Source organism: Hemitrygon akajei, chromosome 5 (genome assembly GCF_048418815.1).
Source record: "Hemitrygon akajei chromosome 5, sHemAka1.3, whole genome shotgun sequence".
NCBI lineage: Eukaryota > Metazoa > Chordata > Chondrichthyes > Myliobatiformes > Dasyatidae > Hemitrygon > Hemitrygon akajei.
The window spans coordinates 175002760-175019238 of NC_133128.1; the positions used below are offsets into that span (position 1 = coordinate 175002760).

At 41.4% G+C, this 16479-nt stretch overlaps 1 protein-coding gene across 8 annotated transcripts in view; it reads right to left on the minus strand.

Annotated features, from left to right (window-relative positions):
• The window catches only part of tlk1a (tousled-like kinase 1a), a 137491-nt gene that overhangs the window by 9753 nt on the left and 111259 nt on the right, over positions 1–16479 (minus strand). For all 8 annotated transcript variants that reach the window (XM_073047286.1, XM_073047285.1, XM_073047284.1 and 5 more), the window contains 4 exons: positions 11384–11475; positions 11202–11291; positions 8198–8367; positions 5522–5660 (listed from right to left, as the gene is read on the minus strand). In XM_073047286.1, the coding sequence (XP_072903387.1) occupies positions 5522–5660; positions 8198–8367; positions 11202–11291; positions 11384–11475 (491 nt within the window). The remainder of the gene's footprint in view (positions 1–5521; positions 5661–8197; positions 8368–11201; positions 11292–11383; positions 11476–16479) is intronic.

Sequence of the window (16479 nt, forward strand, 5' to 3'; positions counted from 1 at the left end):
TAGCCCTCTATTTTTTAAGCTCCATGTACCTATCCAGAAGTCTCTTAAAAGACCCTATTCTATCTGCCTCCACCACCATTGCCGGCAGCCCATTCCACGCCCTCACCACTCTCTGCGTAAGAAGTTTTACCCCTGACATCTCCTCTGTACCTACTCCCAAGCACCTTAAACCTGTGCTCTCTTGTGGGAGCCATTTCAGCCTTGGGAAAAAGCCTCTGACTATCCACACGATCAATGCCTCTCATCACCTTACACACCTCTCATCCTCTGTCGCTCAAAGGAGAAAAGGCCGAGTTCACTCAACCTGTTTTCGTAAGGCATGCTCCCAATCCAGGCAACATCCTTGTAAATCTCCTCTGCACCCTTTCTATGGTTTCCACATCCTTCCTGTAGTGAGGTGACCAGAACTGAGCACAAGTGGGGTCTGACCAGGGTCCTACATAGCTGCAACATTGCCTCTCGGCTCCTGAATTCAATTCCACAATTGATGAAGGCCAATACACCGTACTCCTTCTTAACCACAGAGTCAACCTGCGCAGCTGCTTTGAGTGTCCTATGGACTCGGATCCCAAGATCCCTCTGATCCTCCACACTGCACCATTAATACTATATTCTGCCATGATATTTGACCTACCAAAACAAACCACTTCACACTTATCTGGGTTGAACTCCATCTGCCACTTCAGCCCAGTTTTGCATCCTATCAATATCCCATTGTAACTTCTGACAGCCCTCCACACTATCCACAACACCCCCAACCTTTGTGTCATCAGCAAACTTACTAACCAATCCCTCCACTTCCTCATCCAGGTCATTTATAAAAATCACAAATATTAAGGGTCCCAGAACAGATCCCTGAGACACACCACTGGTCACTGACCTTCATGCAGAATATTACCCATCTACAACCACTCTTTGCGTTCTGTGGGCAAGCCAGTTCTGGATCCACAAAGCAAAGTAGGAGTTTGCTGAAAAACGCCAGGGGTTGCCAGCGACCCTCGATGAGTTGTTCCAGCACCCCACTGACTGCCGTGTTAGATGCGTCCACTGTGAGGGCAGTAGGGACGTCCGTTCTGGGGTGCACTAGCATCGCGGCGTTTGCCAAGGCTTCTTTGGTTTTAATGAAAGCGGCGGCGGACTCCTCGTCCCAGGTAATATCCTTGCCCTTACCCGACATCAGGGTGAACAGGGGGCACATGATTCGGGCAGCTGAAGGGAGGAAGCAGTGGTAGAAATTCACCATACCCACGAATTCCTGAAGGCCTTTGATTGTTTTGGGTCGGGGGAAATGGCGGACCACGTCTACCTTAGCGGGCAGAGGGGTTGCCCCGTCTTTAGTAATCCTGTGGCCCAGGAAGTCGATGGTGTTGAGTCCGAACTGGCATTTGGCCGGGTTGATTGTCAGGCCGTATTCACTCAGTCGGGCGTAGAGTTGACGGAGGTGGGACAGATGCTCCTGACGACTGCTGCTGGCTATGAGGATGTCGTCCAAATAGATGAAAGCGAAGTCCAGGTCGCATCCCACCGCGTCTATTAACTGCTGAAACATCTGTGCGGCATTCTTTAGGCCGAACGGCATGCGGAGGAACTCGAAAAGGCCGAAAGGGGTGATGAGTGCCATTTTGGGGACGTCGTCTGGATGCATCGGGATTTGATGGTATCCCCGGACAAGGTCTACCTTGGAGAAGATCCGTGCGCTGTGCAGGTTTGCTGCAAAGTCCTGAATGTGCGGCACAGGGTAGCGGTCCGGTGTTGTAGCCTCGTTCTGTCTGCGGTAGTCGCCGCATGGTCTCCAGCCCCCTGTTGCTTTGAGCACCATGTGCAGGGGGGAGGCCCATGGGCTGTCAGACTGCCGTATGATCCCCAATTCCTCCATCCTCTTGAACTCCTCCTTCACCAGTCGGAGCTTGTCCGGGGGAAGCCTTCGAGCACGGGAGTGGAGGGGTGGTCCTTGTGTCAGGATGTGGTGCTGTACGCCGTGTCTGGGCATGGCTGCCGTGAACTGCAGTGCCAGAACCGATGGGAAATCCGCCAGGACTCTGGTGAAGTCGTTGTCGGACAGTGTGATGGAGTCTAGGCATGGGACTGGCAACTGGGCTTCACCCAGGGAAAACGTTTGAAAAGGCTCGGCGTGGACCAGTCGCTTCCTTGGCAGGTCAACCAGTAGGCTGTGAGCTCGCAAAAAATCCGCTCCCAGGAGCGGTTGGGCTATGGCGGCCAGTGTGAAGTCCCACGTGAACCGGCTGGAGCCGAACTGTACGGGTGCCATAGGTCCTTACTGTGCTGCCGTTCGCGGCCCTCAGGGTGGGACCCGGTGCTCTGTTGCGGGTGTCGTAACTCGTCGGCGGTAAGACGCTGATCTCGGCTCCCAGTGTCGACCAAAAAGCGGCGTCCCGACCGCTTGTCCCAGACATACAGGAGGCTATCCCGATGGCCAGCTGCCGTAGCCATCAGCAGTGGCTGGCCCTGGCGTTTCCCGGGAACTTGCAGGGCGAGCTACAGCGGCGGGCTTCTGTGCCCCACCGCTGGTGGTAGAAGCACCATTGTTCGTTGTCCTCCTCACCCCCTGCCTCTGGGGTTAGCGGGCTCTGCGGCCGGGCCTGGTCTGGTTTGCTGCTGGGAGCGTGGCCTGGTGATCTGTGCGACGGACGCCCCACTCTCCTTCTTGGCTTTCCACAGCACGTCTGCCCGGGCCGCCACCTTCCGGGGGTCGCTGAAATCCGCGTCGGACAGCAGCAGGCATATGTCCTCGGGCAGCTGCTCCAGGAATGCCTGCTCAAACATGAGGCAGGGCTTGTGACCTCCGGCCAAGGAAAGCATCTTGTTTATCAAAGCCGACGGTGGCCTGTCCCCCAAACCATCCAGGTGCAGTAAGCGGGCAGCTCGCTCGCGCCGTGAGAGTCCAAAAGTCCTTATGAGCAAGGCTTTGAATTCTGTGTATTTGCCATCTGCTGGGGGCGACTGTATGAACTCCTCAATCTGGGCCGCTGTTTCCTGGTCGAGGGAGCTCACCACGTAGTAGTAACTTGTGGCATCCGAAGTTATCTGCCGAATGTGGAATTGGGCTTCTGCTTGCTGGAACCATAGGTGAGGTCGCAGTATCCAGAAGCTTGGCAGTTTTAACGAAACTGCACGAACAGATGCGGCGTCGTTCATCTTCGGCCCAAATATCGTTTGGGCCGTCGGGGTCACCAATTGTAGCGGTGTGCTACACGCAGCGCTGAAATAACGACACGGAGTCGGCGAGCTGCAGTTGCAAAAAGAGATTTATTCAAACCGCGGCCTCGCTTTAAAGCCTTCCTGATCACAGTCCCGTCCCGCGCGCAGGCTTTTCCCCTTGCTGGTGAAGCAGGCTTGGTGCCCTCTTTGGGACCGGCCTCAATGCCGGCGCGCGCCGATTTGTGAGCCGGTTCGAGTGCGCTGGGAAGTGGGTCGCCACACTCTCCACTAACTTCCACCTGATCACACAAGTACCCTTCTAATATTACAATTTTGAAAAGTGGCCATTCATTCCCAAAACATTCTGTGCTCTCTTCAGCAGTGTAGTAAAATGGTTTACTACTGTTGATATACCAAGATACAGAGGGAAAAAATTAACTTTTGTTTTGCATATCAACCATACAGATAATGTCACCACAGTGCCCTGAGGTAGTGCAAGGGAAAAACCACAGAATGCAGAAAACAGTGTTACAAATGACCCATACGTATGTAGTCATATTACAGAAACAAGACAGGAAATTTTGAATTCATGCATGACTCTTCCAAGACTGCAGGATAGTGTTCTACTGTGAAGTGTGATTTGTTTCAAAGTAAATTTATATGTTTTCAAAACCCATCTAGAATTTGTCTTATTCCATATCCAAAAGTTTATATCAGCATCACCCATGTAGACTGCCTTGAAGATTTGTCACCTCCACTCCACCTTGGTTTACCCTGTAGAATCTCTCCAATTATCCTCAGACTTCTGCTGACCCCTACATCACCTAATGAATGAATGAATGAAATATAACAATTTCACTTGCCACAGATGCTGTCTGACATGCTGTTTCTACCAGTTTTTTTGTTTTTAATCTCATGTAAACTTTCCTGCTTTCTAAATGTTCTGCCCCTCCTTCGCACTGGAGTCATTTTTTAAAGCCAACTGAGCAAATAGAATCATCGGCTTTATAAATAGAGGCAGAGTATAACAGCAAGTAGTTAGTACGGACTTTAACAAAACATTAGTTTGACCACAACTGAAATGATGAGTGTAGTTCTAGCAAGTGTACTTCAGGAAAGATGTGAACGGTGCTATCTGGGAAACACAAAATGAAGATATTGGGGAAAATAATCAAACAGTAATAGGAAAAAGTATTTTCACATAGGTATTGTCTCAGAAGCACTGCAAGGGATGTTGTCCAAAAGTTATTTTGATAAGTATCTGAATGGATGAATTTGCAAGGCTCAGTGGAAAGGGACAAACTTAATTGTTCCTTTATGAAGCCAGCATGGATTTGACATTCCAAACAGCCCCTTTTCATGCAAAGCCTTTCTGTAATTTCAAGTTCTTTAAACATTGTGGATCACATATTAGATGATGCTCAACGCATACTCCAAAAAAATTCAGGAAATCTTATTCAACTAACAGTGTGACAAAATCTCTGCCGTCATTTCCTCTAAATACGTTTAAGCCATTTTGCTTTATCAGACTCCTGAAAAATGGGGTAGCCTGTCAAAATATTTAAAATCATTTTGGTGAATAGCTGCTCATTTCTAGTAACCAGGCGAAAATTTAACAGGGAATCTGAATTATACTCATCTCGCAGGAATGATCCTATTAAGATAGCTTGTGTTTAAGAAATAATTATGCCCCAGAAACTAAAGAGGTAGCTCCAGTCACATTTTCCAGTTCTGGTATTTGCAGATAGGACACCCAAGGTTAAGGCAGGCAAGAATTTTGTATGATACTTAATTGACAGCAGATGCTGCTAAGCACTTCACTGTGAAAGAAAAGTGAGTAAGTCTCGGCACTTCTCTAAATCAAAGAAATACAGACACCTTCTGAGGACGAGTGAAGAATTATTTAGCATGGAAACACAGGTCCTTTGGCTCCACCCCAGGTTGACCATGCCAAGCTACCTAGTTGACATCGTTCCATTTGCCTGCATTCAGTTCGTAGCCCTCTAAAACTTTGTACCTATCAAATGTATTTTGAATGTTTGAAGTTGTGTACGTATTTTTCCTCCTCCACATACTCACCACCCTTTGAGAATATTGAGTAATATCATTAAATAATTTTACAACATCAGTATTATGAAGACTTTTTCATTCTTAGTTAATAATTTAGATAAAAACAAGTTTCTTACTTTAAATCAAAACTTCAACATTCGAAAGTATAGTAACTTTTAATTTAAACAGCAAAAGCTACCTAATGAAAACATATTGAAAATACCATTTTATAACCTTGTCCCATTAAAATAGCAATCTCACTGTGAATAAATTGACATTAAAGTATTTGCCCCCAAAATAATGTTTAATTTACCAATAAGTCCCCGCTCCTTGAGATGTGAGATCCATTCCATCTACAGCATTATAATTGTCATCATCCATAATCTTTGATAACCCAAAATCAGTTATTTTTATTTCTCCACATGCAGTTCCATCGACCAGAAGGATATTACCTATAAGGAAAAAATATGTAATTGCAACTATTTTAATTGAACACTTTTTAAACAAAGTAATAGAGCTTTGACCAGTTTCCAATCCAGACGTCGGAAGTTTGGAGAGGAGGCAACTTCAATCAGGTCCAACTTCCGAGGATAAAAGGCAGGAGCGTAACAGAGCATTGACTAGCATCCAATCAGTGTTTGGGATATATTCATAAAAGCAAATTAAAAGGAAGGGGCAAGCACAGTCGCCATCGTCTGTGTGGATACAGAGCTAAAGGCTGAAGAGATCATGGAGGCATTTGTAATGATCTTTCAAAAATGACTTGATTCTGGAATGGTTCCAGATGACTGGAAAATATCAAATGTCACTCCACTCTTCAAGGGAAAGAAGCAGAAGAAAGGATACTCTTGGCCAGTTAGTCTGACCACACTGGCTGGGAAAATGTTGGAGTTGATTATTAATGATGAGATCTCAGGGTACTTGGAGGCACATGATAAAATAGGCCGTAGTCAGCATGATTTCCTCAAGGGAAAATTTTGACTGCCAAATCTGCTGGAATTCTTTGTAGTAACAAACAGGATAGATGGAAGGAGAATCAGTTGATGTGTACTTGGCAAGGCCTTTGATCAGGTACCACATGAGGATGCTTAACAAGCTTTGAGCCCATGGTGTTACAAGAAAGATTCTAGCATAGATAAAACAGTAACTGATTGGCAAGAGGCAAAGATGGGAATAACGGGAGCCTTTTCTGACTGGCCGTTGGTGACTAGTGATGTTCTATGGGGTCTGTTTTGTAACCGATTTGTTTTATATTTATATGTCAATGATCTGGATGATGGAATTGATAGCTGTGTTGCAAAGTTTGCAGACGATATGAAGATAGGTGGAAGGGGAGATTAAACAAGGACTTAGATTAGGAGAATGAGCATAGAAATGGCAGATGGAAAAAAGTGCTAGGAAGTCTTTGGTAAAAGAAATGAAAGGATTGACTATTTTCTAAATGGAGAGAAATGCAAAAGCTGGGATGCAAAGGGACTAGTGTGTCCTTGTGCAGGATTCCCTAAGGTCTGTGGCGAGAAAGGCATGTGCAATGTTAGCATTAATTTCAAGAGGACTAAAATATTAAATCAAGGATGTAATGTTGAGACTTTATAAAGCATATGGTGAGGCCTCACTTGAAGTACTGTGATCATGTTTGGGCCTTTTCTTTTTAAAAAGGATGTGCTGAAACTAGAGAAGGTTCAAAGGAGGTTCACGAAAACTATTCCAGGATTGAATGGTTTGTTACATGAAGAACACCTGATGGCTCTAGGAAGGGGTGACCTCATCGAAACCCTTCGAATGGTGAAAGGCCTTGATAGCGTGGATGTGGAGAGGATGCTTCCTATGATGGGAGAGTCTAAGACCAGAGAACACAGCCGCAGAATAGAGGAGTGTCCTTTTTAGAATGGAGATGAGAAGTTTCTTTAGCCAGGGGGTTGTGAATCTGTGGAATTCTTTGCCATATTTAAGGCAGAGGTTGGTTGTCAGGGTACCAAGGAATATAGGGAGAATGCAGGAGACTGGGGCTGAGAGGTAAGTTGGATCAGACATGATGAAATGGCAGAGCAGACTTGATGAGCCAAATGGCCTATATCTGCTCCTATGTCGTATGGTTTATACTTGTTTTTTGTTTTGGTTACAATGTCCTATAGAGTGCTTTACATAGGAAGTGCATTTGCATAAAAGAAGCAGTCTTCTTTTAGATTTGTTTTTTTTTTGGGAGAGTTTCCTAGATTCAAATATTGCCTGAAGAGTCAGTTAATTTGTTGTTCCAGTGACAGATTTTTGATGTAATTGTTATTTATATTTTTAAGTCATTCTGGTTTTGTGATGTCATTATGTCATTCCTTCAAGCAAATACTCTTTGCAAAATGATATAACATCCAGTGGTTTGCTCAAAATATAATACTACATGGCAGGTAAAGTATCACAATTTGAAGGCTGTAGAGATTCAATCAATTCCATTACTCAATCTATTACTACTTTTCCTTTTATGAAAGACAGCTTAGTTCTTGCATTCATATTTGCACTAAATATCCTTATTCTAAAGTGCTTCACAAACAATGATATCCATCAATAGCCAGTCAGTGGTGCAGTGGCATCTGCACCAGACTTTGAGGCGAATGATCCTGGATTCAAATCCAGCCGGCTCCTTGCATGCTTTCCATCCCCGCTGGGTTGAGTGTTGAGCTAGTAACTCAGCCTCTCGAAATACCGAGGAACGCTAAAGAAATGGCAATGTTGCCGGCTGATGTGCCACTAGGCGCAGAGAGGAACAATAACCCAATGGTAGGCAATTATGATGTAGAAAATCCAGCAGCAATTTGAGCATAACACTCCCACAATGACCACACGATCCTTAAAGTCTGTATCAGTTTCTGTTAGATTGTGTCCATTTCCCAATTAATTGAGAGCAATTCCAAAACTAATCATCCAATAGCAACCTAATTAGAAGTCACAAATAAGATGCCTGAATGTCACATCATTCAGTCTGATGAAAACTTACCAGGCTTTAGATCATAGTGTATAATGGGAGGTTTGATCTCATTTAGGTATCGCAATGCATTTGCTATCTGCATTACAATGGATCGTGCTTCCTTCTCAGACATCAGTTTATGTTGCTTCAGATAGAAATCCAAGTCATTTCCTTCACAATATTCTAAAACAGTACAAAATCTAAGAGAAAACAATGAAATCTTTTTACATAACTTCAACAGCACATTAGCTTAATTAAAATTCTCTTCATTTTGTATGACTTGCTTGGTTTAGCTTAACTATAACTGTCAGCTGGCATCTATCCTCCTACAGTTGACAGCTACATTGATGTTAACTTGCCACATTTCTTCCAAAGAAAACAGCAACCCAATTTTGCATTTTCATCAATTTTATATCTTTCCCCCCAAAATCCTGTATTGGATGGCCAGTTTTTATTGTCCATTCTTAATTATCTGAGCAGCTTGTATTGAGTCCCCTCCTTGAGATGCAGAGATGCCTCTGTCATTCCCTTTACTCCATTGTAATAACAATACATCCAATTTTAGCTTCGCACTCTCAAACTGTAGGGCAAATTCTGTCATATTATGATCACTGCCTCCTAGGTGTTCTTTTACCTTAAGAACCCTAATCAAACCTGGCTCATTACACAACTAATTCAGAATTGATTTTTCCTAGTGGGCTCAAATAAACTGCTCCAAAGAATGTTCTTGTAGGCATCCAGCACCAACTTCATTTTCCCAATCTATCTGCATACTGAAATTCCCCACGATCATTAGAACATTTTTTTTTAAACATACCTTTTCTATCCCCAATTGTAATTTGTAGCCTACATCCTGGGTACTGTCAGGAGACCTGCATATAACTCCCATTAGGGTCTTTTTACCCTAATACCCTTTACACCCTTAACTCTACTCACAAGAATGCTTTATTTTCTGATCTTGTCACTTCTTTCTACGGGTTTGATTCTCTTTTGTTTTAAGTTGAAGCCAGCCCACCCCTCTGCCCACCTTGCCCGGCCTTTTGATTAGGTGTGTATTCTTGGATGTTAAATTCCCGGCTGTGATGATCTTTCAACCACAACATCTTACCTGCTCATTTCTAACTATGCTACAAGATCATCTACATTATCCTGCGTGCACTCAAGCGTAACTTCTGTCCTGTATTCACTACCCTTTTCAATTTTGTCGCCATGTTTTAAGACAACCTGGTATTTTTGTCGTTTCCAGTGCAGATCTCAGTTACTGGCCTAATAGACAAACAAAATGCTATATCCAACATTAAGGAAAACGTTTGACGACCAGCCTCCAAGTTACGCTGTCAAAAACCTTTTATTTAGTTTCAAATGATATTATGACATATCATCTAAAGAACATGAAGTATCCACATTTTCTATCAGTCTTTACAAATAAAATATGTTACTACCTCTTTATTCACCATTTACAGGTTGATTGGCTGCACTGGTTAAAATGATGGGGACTTGGGGACAGTGCAGAACATTTTTTTTTATTACCAACAACATAAAGTAGTCTGGTATTTACAAACTTTGAGAATTTTGTTATTCTATGCTTCTAGGCTTGAAATACATCATATGTGCCTTTTAATAAGTTTTATCCACCACTTACTTTCGCTGTTTTATTTGTCTATCAGTCTCTAAGATCATACAAGTCAAGATCCATATCCTTTCCCCATCCTAACTATCACACATTTGAAATGCATATTGCAGTATTTCAAGATATACTGTTCTTTCATCTGGTACCACTGAAACATTCCAACATGGCTTCCTCATTTTTCTTTCAGCCAGATCATGCATGATAACAAAACTGCTCTGAGGGGGGAAGTACCCCTCAAAATTGGACATCAGTGTGCAGTTATATTATTAATTATATTATTATTATTAATATTTGGTATATTATGCCAAACAGGTACAAAATGCACTCAAAAAGGTACCAGTTTAGATAAGCTCTCCCACCATGCTGGGTTAGGGTTGAATTAAAATAAAACTGGTATTAGCAAGCATGGACTCAGGTGCCAACGGGACTGTTCTCGTGCTATTTATTGCTGTCTCCTTATATGCCCCTCCTCCATTTGCTTATCAAATAACCAACTTTAGTACTGAGTAGCAGAATTGGACTTCTAATAATCAATTCTTCTTATCTGGCTTCCACAGTTTTCTGTAACACCTCTGAGGTAGTAAACATTGCTTGGTAAGGGCAATTGAAAAACAGGTTTCATAAAAAAGATCAAGTTCAACCACATTGTCATTCCACTAGCTTTGGGTAACTAGGCACTAAATAACTGAAATGATTTCAAATGCACCCATACATTTAAAATGTTCGCTTACTGCTAGGGTTATTTAACTTGACGGTTTCTTAACAAATTAAAGCTTACTTCTATGCAAACCCCCCTAAAAAAATTTAGAGCCACCTCTAAGCCTGAAGTAAGTAGTATAAACTGTCAATACTGGTTGGCACAGTTTTTCTAGACTAATATGAACAATTTAGAAACACTAATAACTCCTTATGCTTTTGAACCAGTTATATACTGATCTTTGATATATTGTATCCCAAATGATTTGAGCATTGTAATACAACAGAACAGTATATTTTGATCATTTTTATGTTTTTTGATACCTGTGGTGTTCAACTTGGAGACATTTACAACACTTTTCTGCTTTACTGAAACCATACCACTAGGAAACACATTTTGCATACCAGTATATCCTATGCCACAATATTAAAAGAGTAATGCCTTTAAAATGTTATTCCATTATAGAATTTCACATAGGAAATTATACATGTTTGAATGAGACATGCTACAGCAATACCAAACCTTCTTTGTATCAAGAACATCAACTTAAATTTAATAAGAATTTTATCTTCCTATTACTTGACAAAAATACGACCTTAAAGTATGTTATTTCTCCTTTGGTTTGACTTTATACCCCTCTGTTGGTACCCAGTAAGAGACAAATCAAAGTAACATTCTCATTCTGAAGTACAAAGCAGTATACTTACGTATCTGTATCCAGGGAGAAATAGTCATACAATTTTACTATTCTGGGATGATCCAGTTCTTTGTGTATTCTGTATTCTCTACATGCATGCCTAAAACCAACAATTAAAATAATGCATATAATTCTACTTTGTTCAGAAACTACAGAAAATTCTATTTGTAATTTTATGTATAAAAGACATACTTGTGGTAATTTTCTTTCTTTTCTTCCCTCCAGTTTTTGTTCAGTTGATGGATTTTCACTGCTGCGTACCTCTGCTCAATTAAATCAAAGGCCTAGTATATATATAAAAAAAGCTTCAGAACACAACTTTATACTCACTTGCAAACATACTTTTTTATGGCTCAATATACACTTTGTGAATTTTTTTAAAATCTCAAATGCAGTGTCTTCAGAAGTAAAAAGGGATTTGACAAATGTTCAGTGTGTGCTGAAAGGTACAGGATGAAAGATCAAGAATTTCTGCCCATTAGTACAACCTGCTAATAGCAAAAGCTATTGCTCCGGCATCTTATGATCACTGTATGATATCTGGGATCTCAACCTGCTCCAGAGCATATCACTGTGTTCAGTTTAGAATGCGCAAGTACTTGCACATTTTCACTCTAAAACAGGAAAAATTTAACAGCTAAATTAAGATTCTTAATTTTAAATAAATGAAGAATAGGGCCAACTTTAAGCACTGCATAAGGAAAACTGAAACAGCACTTCAATATATAAAAACATGAAGATGCCAGAAAAGGGAAATGAAACAGAAATTGTCAGAAATTCTCATGTCTAGCAGTAGTTATGGAGAAAGAGTTAATGAAAGACCTTTCATTAAAAGTAACAGAACAATATTAATTGGTGAGAGACTACAAGGAGCATAATTAACTCTGCCAAGGCCCTTGGAGGCAGAAGATGGATCTAAAACAATAACAACAAATCCACTGCAATCTATTATAATGTTAAAGCTAAAGGAAATGACCCTTCTGGTCTAGATACATTTGATAAGGCAATTTAACCAATGCCAAGTCATCTGTCAAAATCCTAAAGTCTATCATCCAACTATTCAAATTGCAGTTAACTTCCAAATTTATATTTTCCATAACATTTACAACCCCTTCTTGGTTACCTCTTGGTTGCCTTATCTTAGTTAAGTCTAACATCCAGAGAATGGTAATGTAGTAGTTACACCACTGAATGAATAATTCAGAACCTTGGATGAACAATCCAAAGACATGATTTTGAATCCTATCCGGTCAGGTATACACAGATGCCAATACAAAATAGAAACAGAGGAGGGTGGCTATGGGAGTCCACTAATTCTCAATGCCAAAAATTATGTCTCATGCTACTTGTCATACAAATTCCTTTTTAGTTAATGATTCAGTACCATATTCATTTGACAGCAGCAAGACCACAGAAAGTAAGGAATCTCTAAGTTTATTATTAAGACAGGCAAAGTCTTAAGGTCATAGGGGCCCAGAGTGGGAATATGGCAGACGGTGATTGAAGCAACACAAGGGGTATATCTATTTATCCACATTCTTAATCTGTCCATTGCAGATCTACTTATGACCTTTGTTACGACTGTGCCCCAACTCTGAGGGGCCGAAGGGTACAAAGTAGCCCCCTCCTTTTTGAGAATCGCAAGATCGCTATTAATTTAGGTCAGGAGACCCAGGAAATGAGAGAGAGATGTTTGGAATGTGTCCTGGCCTCCGCGATACAAAGCCACGGATAACGGCCATTGTCTCTTGGAGACGGAATTGTGTATTGAGTACTGTACTATTCGTGGAAGCCCTCAGGGAATGATCAGAGGGGGCTGGTTGAGGGATTGCATCATCCCAACCTGACTGACATCTGAGACCCCGTGAGGAAGGATAAAAGAGGGTCTGGGGAACAACCCCTTTAGACGCACCAGGAGAAACGCTAGAAATCCCATGACAGCATTTAATAGCGACAGCCGGTGGATGGCCCACGTGTGTCCTTTCCTGTTGCCGGGATTGGGGCCTTACCACGGAAGACGGCTTAGCTAAAGAAAGAGGTCACCACCAATGGAACTCTGGAAGGATCGACATCATAAAAGGAAAAGCTGGCAAGTTCTAAAAATCTGTCTCTCTTGACTCCAACCAAAAGCTGCAGCCTGAATAAACTAAAGTGACTTTTATATTTCCATCGGACAATACATTATCCCCTAGACAACAATAGAGCTAACTTCTTATTGATTATTATTATACCCGCACTTTTAGAGTTAGTATTGACAACGTATATTATCTGTATGTTTGCATTGATATTATTTTTGTGTATTTTTACCAATAAATATTGTTAAAAATAGTACCATCAGACTTCAACGGACCTCTCCATCTTTGCTGGTAAGTGACCCAGTTACGGGGTACGTAACACCTTAAGGAGCAAAATTAGGCTCTTCAGTCCATCAGGTCTTCTCCACTATTTGATCATGGCTGATTTATCTCCCCTTCAACTCCATTTTCTTATCTTCTTCCCATAATCTTTGACACCTTATAACCAAGAACCTATCAATTATTGCTTTAAATAAATCCAATGACTTGGCCTCCTGTAGCAATGGATTACAGATTCATTATCCTCTGGCTAAAAATCCTCCACATCTCTGTTCTAAACAGATTTCCTATTATTCTGAGACTGTGCCCTCTGATCTTACACTCCCCCACTATAGGAAACATCCTCTCCACATCCACTCTCTGGGCCTTTCAATATTCAATAGGTTTCAATGAGATCCCATTCCATCCACCACTTCATTCTCCTAAACTCCAGCGAGTACAGGCCCAGAGACATCAATCACTCCTCACACAGCAACCCTTTCATTCCTGGAGAAATTCTTGTGAAACTCCTTTGGATCCTTTAATGCCAGTACATCCCTTCTTAGATAAAGGGGCCCAAAATAGCTCTCAATGCTCCAAGTCTGACCAAAGCCTTATAAAGCCTCAGCATTACATCGTCATTTTTATGTTCTAGACCACTTGAAATGAATGCCAATATTGCATTTGCCTTCCTTACCACCTACTCAATCTGCAAGCTAACCTTTAAGAAATCCTGCACAAGAACTCCCAAATCGCCTTACACTTTTGATTTCTGAATTTCCTCCCCATTTAGAAAATAGTCTACGGCTTTATTCCTTCTACCAAAATACATGACCATACGCTTCCTTACACTGTATTCCATCTGTATCACCAGGAGTAAGATATGTTAAAGTGCTGGGGTTGATTGTATTTAATGTATTTAAGTAAACTACTTAAGAACTTTTTAAAAGCTATTATTAATGCTTTTTGAGAGAGTGATTTAGATGCATAGATGCATATCATATTTTTTACTGAGTTAAGTATTGTATGTAATTAGTTTTGCTACAGCGAGTGTATGGGACATTGGAAAAACTGTTGAATTTCCCCATGGGGATGAATAAAGTATCTATCTATCTATCTATCTGCTACTTCTCCACCATTCTGTCAATCCAAGTCCCTTCTGCAGACTCCCTGCTTCCTCAACACTACCTGCCACTCTACCTATCAACCGCAAACCAGGCCACAAAGCCATCAATTCTGTCATCCAGATCATTAACATATAATGTAAAATACACAGACCCCTATGGAACTAGTCACCGGCAGCCAACCAGAAAAGGCCCTCTTTATTTCCACTCTTTGTTTTCTGCCAGTCAGCAATGTATTGATGATAATTTAAAATTTATTATGTGTGGTTCTTGACCAACTTAAAACTAGTTTTACTCCTCCTTATCTAAGCAAATCTCTCATCATTAGAATCTGAAGTTAAACCGTGGCCAAATATATTTAAAGAGGATCAGCACAAATTTGTTAACATATATTCATTACTCTTAATTCTTATCTGGATCCCAAGGCCTTTTCAGCCTTGAATTGTGATGCATAGAATTGTTTATAAAACTCCAGCTCACTCGCAGGATCATCTATGCCTGTACTCATAATAACACCAGGTACCATTAATTTTAGGACCCGATGTTTTAGATTGAAAGGTACACAGTAACTGGCCTCAAAAAATGCCAAATAGTAAAGTCTTCTAGTGTGGACGTAGCCTCAGTTGTCACTTTATTAGAAACCTCCTGTACCTAATAAAGTAGCCACTGAGTGTATGTTTGAGCTCTTCTGCTGCTGTAACCCATCCACTTCAAAGTTCAAGGTGTGTGTTTAGAGACACTCTTCTACACACCATAGTTACAATGCATGGTTATTTGAGTTACTGCTGCCTTCCTGTCAGCTTAAACCAGTCTGGACATCCTCCTCTGACCTCTCAGACATTTTCACCCACAGAACTGGTGCTCACTGGATGTTTTGTTGCTTATCGCACCACTCTGTTGTGCGTGAAAATCCCAGGAGATCAGCAGTTTGACATAATCAAACAAATCTGTCTGGCAACAACAATCATTCCCCACCATCAAAGTCACTTAGATCGCATTTCTTCCCTATTACAATGTTTGTTTGGTTTGAACATCAACTGAATCTATTGACCGTGCTTTTATGTGCTAATGCTGCAACACGAATAGCTGAACAGATATTTGTTTTTTAAAGGTGTACCTAATAAAGTGGCCACTGTGCATATCTTAATCTGAATTTTCTCACTGGAGTGGAGTTGAAGAAAAAAAGGAACCTGTTCAATCTGTTATCACACTATTCAACACTCATCACTATCCCAGAATCACCTTTATCAAACCACTAATGCTTGCATACTTATACTTTTGGAGGCAGAGCTACAAGTTACCTTCACCTAATTCACTGCAGCACATGAAAGAACAAGCCTTAGCATATATCAGTACTCTCTCCTATCAAAAAAGTGTTTTACTGGACCAAAGAAAACTTGGCCCCCTTGCAATATCTTATGAACCACCTGGCACAAGACTAGCATTGAGGAAATATACCACTGCCTTCAGCATGCCAGCACAGCCTGGAGCTATCTGTTGAAGAGTTCAGAGACCTCAAACAAACCAGAAAACTCATCTGACAGAAATTATCCGTCCTCTTTTACACTACTTATGGATTACCCACAGCAGACATCTCATAACAAATGTCTAATCAACAAAAGTAACATTTATTTTGGCACAACTCAGAGGAATGAAACAATGTGGAATTTAAGCATTTCAGTTACTGACAACTTTAAGACTTGAGGGAAAAATTGGAGATCAAGATTTGGCAAAGTTTGCGATGTACCAGGGTTTCTTTTGACTAATGAGGATTATTAAATTATTCCAGATGGTTGGAAGGTGGAGCGCAAATAATCTCTAAGAAGAGAAT